General features: G+C 38.5%; 1 protein-coding gene across 6 annotated transcripts in view; it reads right to left on the bottom strand.

Annotated features, from left to right (window-relative positions):
* The window catches only part of TUBGCP5 (tubulin gamma complex component 5), a 52460-nt gene that overhangs the window by 13937 nt on the left and 25379 nt on the right, over window positions 1-13144 (bottom strand). For all 6 annotated transcript variants that reach the window (XM_069072918.1, XM_069072922.1, XM_069072921.1 and 3 more), the window contains 6 exons: window positions 8076-8344; window positions 6681-6879; window positions 5627-5815; window positions 5129-5311; window positions 343-427; window positions 125-245 (listed from right to left, as the gene is read on the bottom strand). In XM_069072918.1, coding sequence (XP_068929019.1) covers window positions 125-245; window positions 343-427; window positions 5129-5311; window positions 5627-5815; window positions 6681-6879; window positions 8076-8344 — 1046 coding nt within the window. The remainder of the gene's footprint in view (window positions 1-124; window positions 246-342; window positions 428-5128; window positions 5312-5626; window positions 5816-6680; window positions 6880-8075; window positions 8345-13144) is intronic.

Here is a 13144-nt window from a genome sequence, read left to right as displayed (position 1 = left end):
AACTTTGCATAGTGTATAAAATAATTGGTTAAATGGTGTCATCTCAGTTTTTGTGTACATATAGAAATGTCAAAGACAATACTCCAAATACTTTAATTTTTGACAATTAACTATAATTTCTTACCGTCAAATCGTAAAACATCTAGACTGTATTTGGCCCACTTTATTTGCAATAGAAGAAGAAACACCTGATTATAAATTTTTTGGCATTCTAAACTTATAACAATGTCCACAGGCCAGGGAACCTAGGAAAAGAACAGGAAAAATGAATGGAAAACAGTATGTTCTCCTGAATGATTTGTAAGAGAGAGCAATTTTTTGGTAATCAAGATAATTATATACCTTGTAACTTAATGTTAGGCCATCCAAGATATGAACAGGGAGTTTCTTCTTAGTTGTGTCAACATTTTCAAAAGATATTGATAAGCTAAATGAAGAAATTTCAAAGTTTGAGTTTATAAAGCATTATTCCATGGCTATCCAAAATATCTTTTTAGGAAATAAAATCCTAATTATCTTTAAAAATAAAAACATTCAGTTTTGCATGTACTGATATACCTTTTTCAATGTATTATCAAAGAAAGCATTGTATAAATATTTCATATAATATTCCAGAAGGGAGATCTTAATTACATTAAATATATAACCAAGAATCATCAAGCTAAATGTATACAACAACAAACCTGGAAGACTATGCCCAGTTCTGGCCACATAGAGGAAATAATAACAAGCTGAAATGTGTCCAGGGGAAAAAGTAATGGGATAATTTAGTGACACAACAACATCATCAATTAAAGGAAGTAAATATGCTGCACTTGAAGGGTGGAAGACTCGGCTGCAGTGAGAGGAGCCAGAGAACAGGAACGATCTTGGAGGCCATCCAGTCCAGCCTCCTCGTTTTACAGATGAGGTCCAGTGAAGTAAAGGGACTTGGCAAAAGGCCAAATAAGTAGTTGACATCAGAGAGATTTGAACCCAGGCCTTTTGTTTCTAAAGCCAAATCTCTTTCCATTATACCTTAGTGCATTTTAAAGATGGTCAAACCGAAGACATGTTTGACTTGGTCATGGGTCCTAGTTATGGGGGCGGGGGGATGGTGGCAGATTTTTATTCTCAGAGCTCAAAAGACTTAGGTTCGAGCCCTGCCTCTGACACCTGTTTTTACTTTAGACAAGTCAATGAACTTCTCAGCACCCTGGGCAACATTCTATTAGTAGAAGCTGCAGAGAAAGTGCCAACTTCCACTGGTAGAGAGTTTCCTCACCCGGGAGTTCCCATAGGCATATCACAGATTCCATCCCTATAAAAGAAAACTGAACAGTGACAGAGGCCCACAAATGGTGTAAGCTCCCCAAGGAAGGCACCAAGTTGATTATTTCTTAAGGTGTTTAAGCAGAGTCTGAATGAACACTTGTCAGGTATCTGTAGATAGTGCTCATGATGTGGGTGTGGCTTGGACTACGATTTCCGAGTCTCAATCAATAAATCAACAAGCATTTGTTAAGCACACAGGATGTGTTAGGCACTAAGGATAATAAAGTAACAAACAGCAAAGATGAAACAGCTCCTGCCTCTAGAGAGCAGATACTGTGTTGGGGGATCTCTCGGTTACATGTATAAAGGTTTAAACAAAATCAGCACATGGTGATTTCCAGGAGGAAGTCACCAGGCCTGGGGGATGAGGACAAGTCAAGTAGCAGTGGTGTTTGAGCCGATAACTGAGGCAGGATGATGAGAGAGTACATTCCAGGCACGTGTGGTGCAGTCAATACAAAGCCAAAGAAAGAGGACATAGGGAGTCACGTGTTAGGAAAGTCAAAAAGAACAGTTAAAGTAAAAACATCCGCATTGTGAAGCACTTGTAACAGCAAAAAGAGAATTTATATTCGATCCTTAATCCAACAGAGAACAAGGAAAATCTAATGAGTAAGAGTGACATGGAAAACCTGTGTGTTAGGAAAATTACTTCAGCAGTTGTGTGAGCATGGACTGGAGCAGGAAGAGATTTGAGGGAAGCCTATCACAATCTAGGTGAGAGAGGTGTAAATGGAGTAAAAGGGACAGATATGAGAGAAGCAGAGATAAAAACGACAAAATATGGCAACTTTTCGATATGTGAGTGAAAAGTTGATGATGAATAAAACTGCAAACATGAATGACTTTACTGGTGCCACTGATGACAAGAGGGAAAGTTTGGAAGAGGGACAGGTTTTCTGGAGAAGTCAATGAGCTCTATTGTGGACATATGATCAAAGATTTAGAGCTAGAAGGGACCTTAGAGGTCTTCTAGCCCAACCTCCTCCTTGTCACTCCCCTTATTCAATAAACTTCAATGGTCCTCTACTATCTCCAGGTTCAAATATAAAATCCTCTATCTGGCTTTTGAAGCCCTTCATACCGTTCTAATATTCTTTCCCCTTACTCTTCTCCATGAACTGTACGGCCCACAAGAGTGGCCTCCTTGCTCCTCATACTAGACACTCCATCTACAGACGCTCTTCCCTCACAGTGACTCTCTCCCTCCAGGTTTTTCTAGCTTTCTTCAAGTCTCAGCGAGAATGCCATCTTCTGTAAGAAGCCTTTCCTGGCCCATCTTAAGGACTGTGCCTTCTTTCAGAGACTATCTCCAATTTACCCTGTATATGTCTTTATACATAGCTGTTTGGATATTTTCTCCCCTATTCAAACATGAGCTCTTTGAGGGCAGGAACTGTTTTTTGTCTTTTGCAGCCCCAGTGCTTAGCAAAGTGTCTGGCACCTAGTAAGCATTTAGTAAATGCTTATTGACTGACTGAGGAAATTGAGGCACAGAGAAGTTAAAGGTTTGGGGTCATACAGCAAGTACATGTTGGGTTTGAGATATCTCCAGGAAATCTAGTTTGAAATATCCAACAAGCAGCTGAAGATGTATAACAGGAACTCCAGAGAGAGAAACACTACAGCTGTGTATACAGTTTGGGGAGTCATTTACACAGGGACTATCATTAAACCCACTGGAGATAATACAGTCACCGAGTGAGAAAATGAAAGGAAAGAAGAGAAGCCCAGACAGAGCTTTGGAATGTGCCCAGTTAGGGAAGATGTTATGGATGATGGACCAGCAAAGGGAGACTGAGAAGTGGTCATAAATGAAAACTCGAGAAGAGAATATCTAGAACAAGATGGTGATCAGTCGTGTCAAATGCTGCAGAAAGATCAAGATGGATAAAGACTGATAAAAGACCATCAAATTTGACCAGTAAGATACCATTTGTAAATCTGGAAAGGTCACTGGAAGACAGACTGCAAGGGCTTGAGAAGTGAATTAACTGAAATGTGGAAGCATCAAGTACAAATAAATTTTTTCCAGGAATTTGGTTTTGAATAAAGGGGAGATATATGAGACAGCTTGAGAGGAAAGCAGGGTCTAGTGTGGATTTTTTTTTTTGCCTTTTGGAGGGCAATTGGGGTTAAGTAACTTGCCCAAGGTTACACGGCTAGTTTTTTTGTGTGGATGTTAAGTGTCTAAGGCCAAAACCAAACTCGGGTCCTCCTGATCCCGGGCCGGCGCTTTTACTCACTGCGCCACCCTAGCCACCCAAGTGTGGATTTTTTTAAGGATGGGAGACACCTGAGTGTGTTTGTAGAATTTTACGGTTCTATCATTACTAAAAAGTATTAAATACAAACTCCAGCTAATCCCCACAGAAGGAAAGAATTACAGAATCCATCAATGATAATAGAATGGTTCACATGTCTCTATAGAGAATTAAAAGAATCATAGTATACTGGAGACAAAGACAGCCTTAGAGATCTAGCTACATCTCATGCAGGAATGTCTCCTAAAACTCTAAGAGCTAGTCAATCAATCAGTCTATGCTTAAACACTTTTGGTGACAGTAAGCTCATTGTAGCATATTGTGGCCCATTCCATTTTTGGACAGTTCTAACAGAAAGTTCTTTTTTACACTCTGCCAAAATATGCTTCCTTGTAACTACCTTTGTAACTCTGTTCCTAATTTTTCTTGCAACTGTATAGAATAAGTCTATTTCCTCCTCTACAACTAGATAGATCAGTGGTTAGAATGCTACACCTGGAGTCAGGAAGACTCATCCTCCTGAGTTCAAATCTGGCCTCAGACACTTACTAGCTGTGTAACCCTGGGCAAGTCACTTATTCCTGTTTGCCTCAGTTTCCTCATATGAAAAATGAACTGGAGAAGGAAATGGCAAACCATTCCAGTATCTTTGCCAAGAAACCCTCTCCCACAAAAAAAAATGGGGTCACAAAGAGTTGAACATGACTGAACAACAAAATCATGTCACCCACTAAGTCTTCTCTTCTTTGGATTAAATATATGAAGTTACATATATTTCATAAATATATGTGAATTTAAAAGTCTTGCATTTCACACCAGAACGCAACTCAGCAGAACTTTTATTCACTGATAATTCAAATAAAATATAAGTCCTTAAAGATGTATTCTCGAATTCAGCAACATAATCTGTATATGTTAATTATTCCCAAGTCATTAGCCAGAACTCATCTTCCATAACATATATCTGTATGTGTGATACAACACACGTGCACACCCCCCCCCCCCGAGTCAAGTCAAGGCCTAGATTCAAGTTCCACCTATGACACACTGAGAAATACTGGCTCTCTGACACTGGGAAAATGATTTAATCTCCCACTGCTCTTGGCAATTCTCTAAAATTATACATTGTATGGGAAGAAGGCAAGGAGAGGGGAAAGAGAGTAGTAAAGGGGAACAAGAGATCAGGGGGGAAGGAAGGAGGAAGAAGAGAGAGCAAACCTACCAAGACAACTCAGGAGGTCTCAATTGTATCGTGCTCTTAAAATACACACTGACACATCTTGTTCCAAATTGCAAGGTAAAGGAAAGTTCATAGCATGGTATTCTTTCGCTTTTTTTTTTGGAGGGCAGTTGGGATTAAGTGACTTGCCCAAGGTCACACGGCTAGTTTGTGTGTGTGTGCATGCGTGCTAAGTGTCTGAGGCTGGATCGGAACTCAGGTCCTCCTGACTCCAGGGCCGGCGCTCTGCTCACTGCGCCACCTAGAAGCACATATTCATGGCATGGTATTCTTTCATGACTGTGTTATCATGAAACCTCCCAAACCTTACCGTGAACTATCTTCTGTATAACGCTGTCCAACTGCTTCCTGGAGCTGAACGTTAAGAAAGGAAACATTCTGCCAGGTTTCCTTTTCTCTTATTTTATCAAAAATGGAGGTGTAAAAGTCATACATGGTGTCTCCGGCTTCAAGTAGAAAAAAGTTTCTCATGGCCTGGAGATATTCAACCAATCTAAATGGAAAAAACAGGGACAAAAAAACAACTTATAGCAACATCTTGAGTTCACAAGACTGGAAGCATGAAAAATTTTGTCCTCAATATACCACATCAAGTTAAATAGTTAATTAAATAAAATTTTTTGCATTATTTGATTATAATCAGAATATACTAAATACTGTATTGAAAGGCAAATTGTTCTAAACACAACAATTTTAAAATGAACTTAAAATTTGGAAAATAAGTCCCTGCAATCACACTTCTTGAACTGTTCTTAAAATACAATAAACAATCAATCATTTTTTATTATAAATTCATTTCCCATCTTACTTGTAATCTTTCTTTAAAGTCTGCATTAGATTTCCACAGCACTTCAGATACTGCTTATCAATATGAGGATACAGGCAGGATCTCAGGGTTAGTTCAAAAGTCTGGCATGTCACAGATTCAGATGATCTATCCATACAAATATCATCACAAGTGAACTTTTCATGAAAGTCACTCTGCTCCAAATATAACCTTCAAAATAAAAATAGTAATCTAGACTTTTTTATTGCTGTAAGCAACTGGATTATTTAGACTCAAACACACAGACTCATTTTTACACTCACTTATCCTTCTTAGAAGTATCAAACAACCAAAAAGCAGCAAAAGTCATACCATAAAAATAGTACTTTAGTATGTGAAGATTTATTATCCCACATCCCTATTGCTGTTAAATTTTGACATCTTTAGAAGTTTTAAATCTTCTGAGCTACTAGGGCATGATTTAGTGAATAACAACTCTAGCACACTATGGCAATTACATTAGAGTAGCCCTAGAAAGTTAAAAGTTTTTTTTTTTTAAAGCAGTGGAGGTTAAGTAACTTGCCCAAGGTTACACGGCCAGTTACTTTGTGTGGGTGCTAAGTATGTGAGGCCAGAACCAATCCCAGGTCTCCTGATTCCGGGGCCGGCGCTCTTACTCACTGCGCCACCTGGCCGCCCCTAAGTTACAAGTTTTTAAAAGTGCCATACTTTCAAGCTAAATTTTACCCAGTGAAAGAATATGATTTAATATGTCACATAACATTTGTCCAGGACCAAAGCCTTCTGAAAATTCCCTTTTCTGAAATATTTTCTTCAGGTGCCAGAGAAAAAATAAAGCAACAAATCTACATCAATGTGCTAAGTGTCAATTAATGCATCATAGCAAACCTTACATGAAGTAACAAAAATACCAAATAATGCTGCTGAAAATTCCATTCTCTCATGTTCTTTAAACAAAAAGATTTGTGCATTTTGTTGTCACTGTTTTTTAAAAGAAAAAGCTTTGCCTGACCAGTTACTAGACGCTGCAGACTCTGGGTCTTCCATGGTCACAAATCTGACAAGTTTGTATTACCTTGCAAAGTTAATGGCCAGCAAGGGATCATGAACATCATCCAGTTCCAGGTGTCTCTCTGCTATAGACTGTATCTTAATCAAACTCTCCTTGGTAGCCTGTTCTTCAGTGATGACATCTGTAAAGGAATCTTCCCCATGCCGAAGTCGGGACTGCACAGACTCAAGAAACAGGGTATACAAGCTTTTTCTTTCTGCATCTGAAGCGCAAAGGAAAATTATTTAGGATTATAATTTGCCCTGGTAAGTAAAGCTGATCAATTCATGCCCAAGTAAGTAATTTCACGTTAACACTGGCCTAAAAGTAAAGGCACTTTTCTTTAAATGTGAGGAAGAACTGTTTATATCATTATCAAGGCCTATGGATGGTAGTAATAGGTTTTGTGTAACTGTAACAAAATATAAGCTGCTTTGTTCTGAATAGATTTTCTTTGTACCTCTCTCTACAAAAGCAGAGAACCATTCTAAAGTGCCACCATCAACATAAGCATAACTCCCAAAAGCTGTATGTATTTACAGTGGTAAAATGACCACAACGTATAATACTGTGTTAACATTCAAGGAGTCGTACTTTTGTCTGCAAAAATTACTCCAGACAATTGTCCTAGATAATGAGCCTGCCTATGGGGACTGCAGAGCACTCTGAGAAGGGCCTGCAGGAAGATGGCTTGTCTCCCTAGGGGAGCTGCCATATTTCATAATAAGGACCTATTACTTAGAAAAGAAGTATTTCTCTGAGTTGAAAGAAAGTTAAAATGCAAGCAACAAAAAGTTTGTTGTTAGAATGACTTAAAATGAAGAATAAAATCCATGTCTACACTTAAGAGCCAATTGTGTTATTCCGATGCTTGAAGTTGTTTTCTTTTGCACTGTTTAAATTGTATCAACAGCCAGACTGCGACAAATGTCTCAAAATCCACTAGAAGGTCTAAGTGTACCTGTAAGATGTAGCTGTCAGGATCAATGGGCATCAACAGCAGTCACTTCTACATTCTGCCCGTGTAAATACGACTGTTTTCAATGCAAGGCTTTATTTAGCTGACCTCATTAAGAGCTTTCTAGGGGGCTGTTTAAAAAAATGCCTTGGGGACGAGAATGAATACAGTACATGCACAACTGATCATTTTGCTTATTCAAACACTGTGCTAAAAGCTCCTAATGAAGACTGCGGCCTTTAAACAAAGCATTTAAAATCTTCCTAGAACCATCAACATGGGCATAACTTCCTCATTTGTCAGGGGTGATATACCCCTGGTAGTCTTGGTTATTTTTAAAAGGCAAGTCAATCATGTATAATAGGACAATTTAGATTCTAAACAGTGAGTAGTTCACGTGCAGCAAAGTCTTAACTAGGACTCTAAGGCTAAGTACAGCAACGAAAAGCAAGCATTTTCACCTCTTGAAGCAGCTTGGTGTGGGCAGCTATCTGCGCACTGCAGGTTCTTCAGTAACTGCATGGACTTCCCAGCCATTATAATCTGCTTTAAGACGGGTTTGAGGAAGGACACCATGGTGTGCTGCCTGCTGGAGGGAGCCTGGTCACTGCCAGAACTGGCGCTGGCATTATCGCTCATTTTCTCCTCATTCTCTGTCTTTTCGGATACACTATAGAGTGTATAGGTCGCATACCAGAAGTCTCTGTGATTCACCGGAACGTTTTTGTTTCTAGAAAGAAAATCGAGATAACTATAAATTTTAAAATTCTCCACACTAAAAAGAAAACTCACTCGCCCACTCTAGCCAACCATATCTGCCTTTCCAGGTGTCCCCAAAATACATGCAGGAGCTGAATAATGATGGTAAAATTCAAGTGAACAGAATGGACTTTCCTGACCTGGAATATTACAAAGCATTAATGATTGTGATTAATCTTCTACTCTTAATGAAATTAAATTGCCAACACAGATTTATCAATTAAGAAATGCACTACAATATGTCCCATTGTGTCTCTACAGTCCTAATACAACAATGCTGCTCTCTTGGTAGGGAACTAATAACCTCTCTTACCACCCTCTGCGAAAGTAATTTCAGCAAATCTATATTACTCCAGCACAGGCAAATGAAATTCTCAAGTGGATTACTTTCGACAGTTAAAAAAAGTTAAACCATTTATTCCAGAAGAATTAACCATGGCAAGTCAGAGTCCCATTTGAATTAATTCTCATTACAGGAAAATGTACAGAATAAAAATTAGTGCCAATTTTAGTTTATTATTAAAAGATTCCTTTATTACTATAAAAGAGGGTTACATTTTCAAAATTATAAAAAGGAGCAAATGCTATCGCTGACAAATATATTTGAAAGTCAACAAAATTCAATTCTACAAATATTTAAGTGTCCAACCTGGCAACACACTGAGCTAGTTTCAGGAGATGGAAAGGTTTAAAAAATGACTAAATCTTAGCCTTCATGGAGTTTACATTCTACATTAAGACGGCTTCCATTAAATAATGTCAAAGTTATGCATTTTATAATTGAAAACTAGTTCACACAAATGTGAAGCAGTATTCACGCATGTAAGTCTCTGTTAGAACTATAAGAAGTCATGTAGTATCATGAAGAACCTTGGGAGGAAGCTCTTGCCAATAATAAAATTAAAGACTCTGAGAAAATATAGAATCAAATTTTTTTTTGGCTTTTTGGAAGGGGGAGGGCAGGGCATATGGGGTTAAGTGACTTGCCCAAGGTCACACAGCTAGTAAGTGTTAAGTGTCTGAGGCCGGATTTGAACCCAAGTCCTCCTGACTCCAGGGCCGGTGCTCTATTCACTATGCCACCTAGTTGCCCGTAGACTCCATTTTTAATACATACTCCAAAAGAACAATTTCTGTCTGTGAGCTAATCCTACTGGGACAATGCCTCGGCAAGTTAGAATATGTCAAGTTCAATCTACTTAAATGTATTTCGCAGAAACTTGAATAACATTAAATGTGACAATCTATTAAAATGTGTTCCCTTAGCAAAAACAGCAATTTTGCAAACAAAACAATTTGTTTTCAAGGATAACTTCTGGTAAAACTCTCATTACATTACTGCTAAACTGAAGTGGGAAACATCTTCGTCTGTTCCCACCCATGCTCTCCAGGTTGACTATACCCATTACTACCTCTGAATAGATGCTCTTAAAAATAGAAGTCAATACATTAAAGGTTCCTGCTTTGCACTTTGGTTCTAGTCCCAAAATGAAATGCTCCAGTATCTTGAAGTGTTTTCTTAACAACATAAAAGATCTGGCTTAACTGTCTACAGAAGAAAAAACAAACAAGTGAGGAATAATACAGCTGGATAAACAACCCATATAGCTTATCCATTAGTACATACATCTTAGACAAACATTAACAATGTCCAAAAGCTGAGCCTAGGACTGAACCTTTGTGAAAATGAACGGTGCTTTTAATGACCCCAAGTTTCTCCCATATTATTTGGGTGCTACTATATGGCTGTGAGCTATAGAATACTACAAGCTCCAAGGAACTCAAGTTATGGGGGCCCCCAAAATACACGGACAGGTTCAGTTGGTGTCCACTGGCTATAACACATCACCAATCAATAATATGAGAAGAAAAGTGGCAAGTACTGAAGAAACCATGGGCAAGTCAAGTTTTCTATCTGTAAAACTGGGAATATAAGGATCCATGTAAGCAGAACATAGTACAAAAAAGTGCCATACAAACATCAACTCACACCAAAGATATATGACTTTATCATCGTGGGAACTCCCTTTACTGATCTGGATTTGTTATGGGAATGGGAATTTAAGATCTTCCCTGCCCCTTGGCCCGTTGACAGGCTTAAGTGACTCTGAGAACCTTCCCAGATTTGAAAATGTACTCTGCCCCCAATAGGCTGAATGTGGTCCACAAGGAGCCTGTGGCAGGAGGCTTGTTTTTCAGGAACACCCACACTTTGTTGCTTTGTGATTGGACAGTGGGTCTAGAGGGTTGTGACATTCTCTGACCCAGGAGAGGCTATATATACCCTAATGTGAGATTTTGCCTTGGGGCTCACTTTGGGAAGAGTTGTGTGATTTGACCAGATGAGACTCTGGGCAGCCTTTGAGCCTCCCCCAGCTTTGAAAACCCAGACATTGGTGCTTCCCTCTGTCGTAACTGACTAGGTATGGATGTAATGGTTGGACAGCTGGAAGCCTGTCTGCTGATCTGTTTCTCTGTCTGTATTTTTTGTCTGCTGGTAACCTCTGTATTCTCTGAAGTTCGGGGTGCTGACCTTTTTCCCCTGAACTAGGTAAATGACATATATTTGATTAAAGCAAGATTGTTAATCCATTTTGAGTCACTTTCCTTCAGAAAAGCAGATCTAGGAACGTGTGCTAGCAGCCATCCTGGGTATGCTGGGGTGCTTGTTGCTACATGATTGTAAGCCATCAATAACTTATAATTTTACAGAAATGCTGGTTGCTCAAAGAGGTTAAATGACATGCTTATAGTCATTCAGCTAATAAATATCAGAGGTAGGATTTTCCTGATTTTTTTCTCCTTTTCTTTCCCTGGTTCCAAATCCAGCTCTATACATTACACTATATCATCTGTCATTACTATATAATCAAATAAACAGGAGAAACTGTTTAATACCTTCCTATAGGTTGTGAAAAATTGAGCACCTAATGAATAACGAATACCTAGCAAGACATAACCAGGTAGCAAGAACTAGCAATATTATTATAGACAAAAGTGTTGTTCAAAATTTCTCAGATATAACAGTGACCCCCAAAAGTTTAAGAATGTTTTTAATAGGTGTCCTCATATTAAATACTCACAATCTACAAACTATATGAAATGAAAGGCCTTCAAAATATAAAGACATAGTGGAAGAGAAAACAACCAAATGGAAGAGAAGAAGGTATGGATTAAAAAAAACAAACAAACAAAAAAAAGAAGGTATGGATCATTCTTGTTACCTTGTCTGCTTTTGGAGTTGTCTCAAGATGCTTTCAGTGTGCCTACAAAAGGTATGCTTACATCCCAGTATTTTTGCTGAACTACAAAAAAGCAGTTATTTTAGCCTACAACTATCTGCAGAACATCAAATATAAAGGAATAAATAAAATAAATAAAAATAAACTTGTCCCACAACTGTTTCTATTGAATTTCATCCCAAAAGAGAATGAGCCAGTTGTGTTGGTACATGCTTCTAATCCCCACTAGTGTGTGAGTGTAAGTATAGGTGACGGGGTTTGGGGGAGAAGATGGTTAGGGAAGAGATGAACCAGCCCAGTTTGGAAAAACAGATCCAGTTAAAGCTCCCATGCTGATCAGTAATGGGATCAGGCATGTGACTGGCCCTTGCTTTTCCAGCATTGACAAAATAGACTCAGCTTCAAAAATAAGATAAAATAAAAATAAATTAAAAGATAAGAATGAGATGATGATGATTAATAATGGGACCATTGTTTCTCTGTTATATCCTTCTATAACAATCTCTTCTAAGAACCTGATTCCTAACAAAAAAACAAAAAACCCCAAAAACAGAATTAGAAGAGTTAGTAAAACTAGCCTGGCTAATTAAAAGGTCATAGAGGAACTAATTAAACAGATGAATAGTTTAAACCAAGACATCATCAAGTCGGAATTAATAAATTAACAATAGTTGTCTGTCACCCTCTGTTCCTACTGACATTCTCTCCATTCATTACGTCCCACCTTAAATATTCTCTCCTCTACGTGGCCTACCCTGAACCTCTAGTTGGAAAATGCCTTTCCTTCCTTCAAGCTTCACTTGATCTGTAATTTACAGCTCTTATCTAAGTCATGTTCTGTTTTACACAGGATTGTACCTATAGAGCTAGAAGGGACCTCAAAGGTTTTTGAACTATTCTAAGCTTTAAATTCCTTGAAAACAGGGACCATCTCTTTATCATTTTGTCCCACTCACGAAAAACACATCAAAGAGTAAAATCCACATACAATTCAAAGATCTGTAATTTCCTCAGTGGTGGAATTTTTGGTACAGGAACCCGTATCATCAGAGATGACAAACTCTTGTAGCCAATCCTAGAGAACTGACTGAGACACATAAGAGATTAAGCGATTTGTCTGGAGTGGAAGAGCTGGTAACTGTCAGACGCTGACTCCAAGCTTAGTACAACGTTCTTCAGGGATATTTTAGGTTTGTTTCCAGATCACTCACTGGGATTAAAAGAACACTGCAAAAAAAATGTCATACGAATCCTTTGGTTTCCCAGTGCATATACCGCACAACAGTATTGTGCCTAAAAAGATGTACACGCCTTAATTTAAAAATACTTTGTTGCTAAAAAATGCTAGCCATTATCTGACCCTTCAATGAGTTATTGTTGGATGGTCTTGCTTCGATGTTGATGGCTGCTGACTGATCAGGGCAGTGGTTACTGAAGGCTGGGATAGCTGTGACAATTTCTTAAAATAAGACAAGAATGAAGTTTGCCACATCCATTGACTCTTCCTTTCACCTGAACACTTCGAGGCC

The sequence above is a fragment of the Petaurus breviceps genome, unplaced genomic scaffold (genome assembly GCF_028583685.1).
Source record: "Petaurus breviceps papuanus isolate PSGF00001 unplaced genomic scaffold, PetGlider_PUasm1.0 90849, whole genome shotgun sequence".
In the NCBI taxonomy this organism is placed as follows: Eukaryota; Metazoa; Chordata; class Mammalia; order Diprotodontia; family Petauridae; genus Petaurus; species Petaurus breviceps.
The sequence above is the reverse complement of the archived record's forward strand: the minus strand, read 5'-3'. Positions and strand labels throughout refer to the sequence as shown.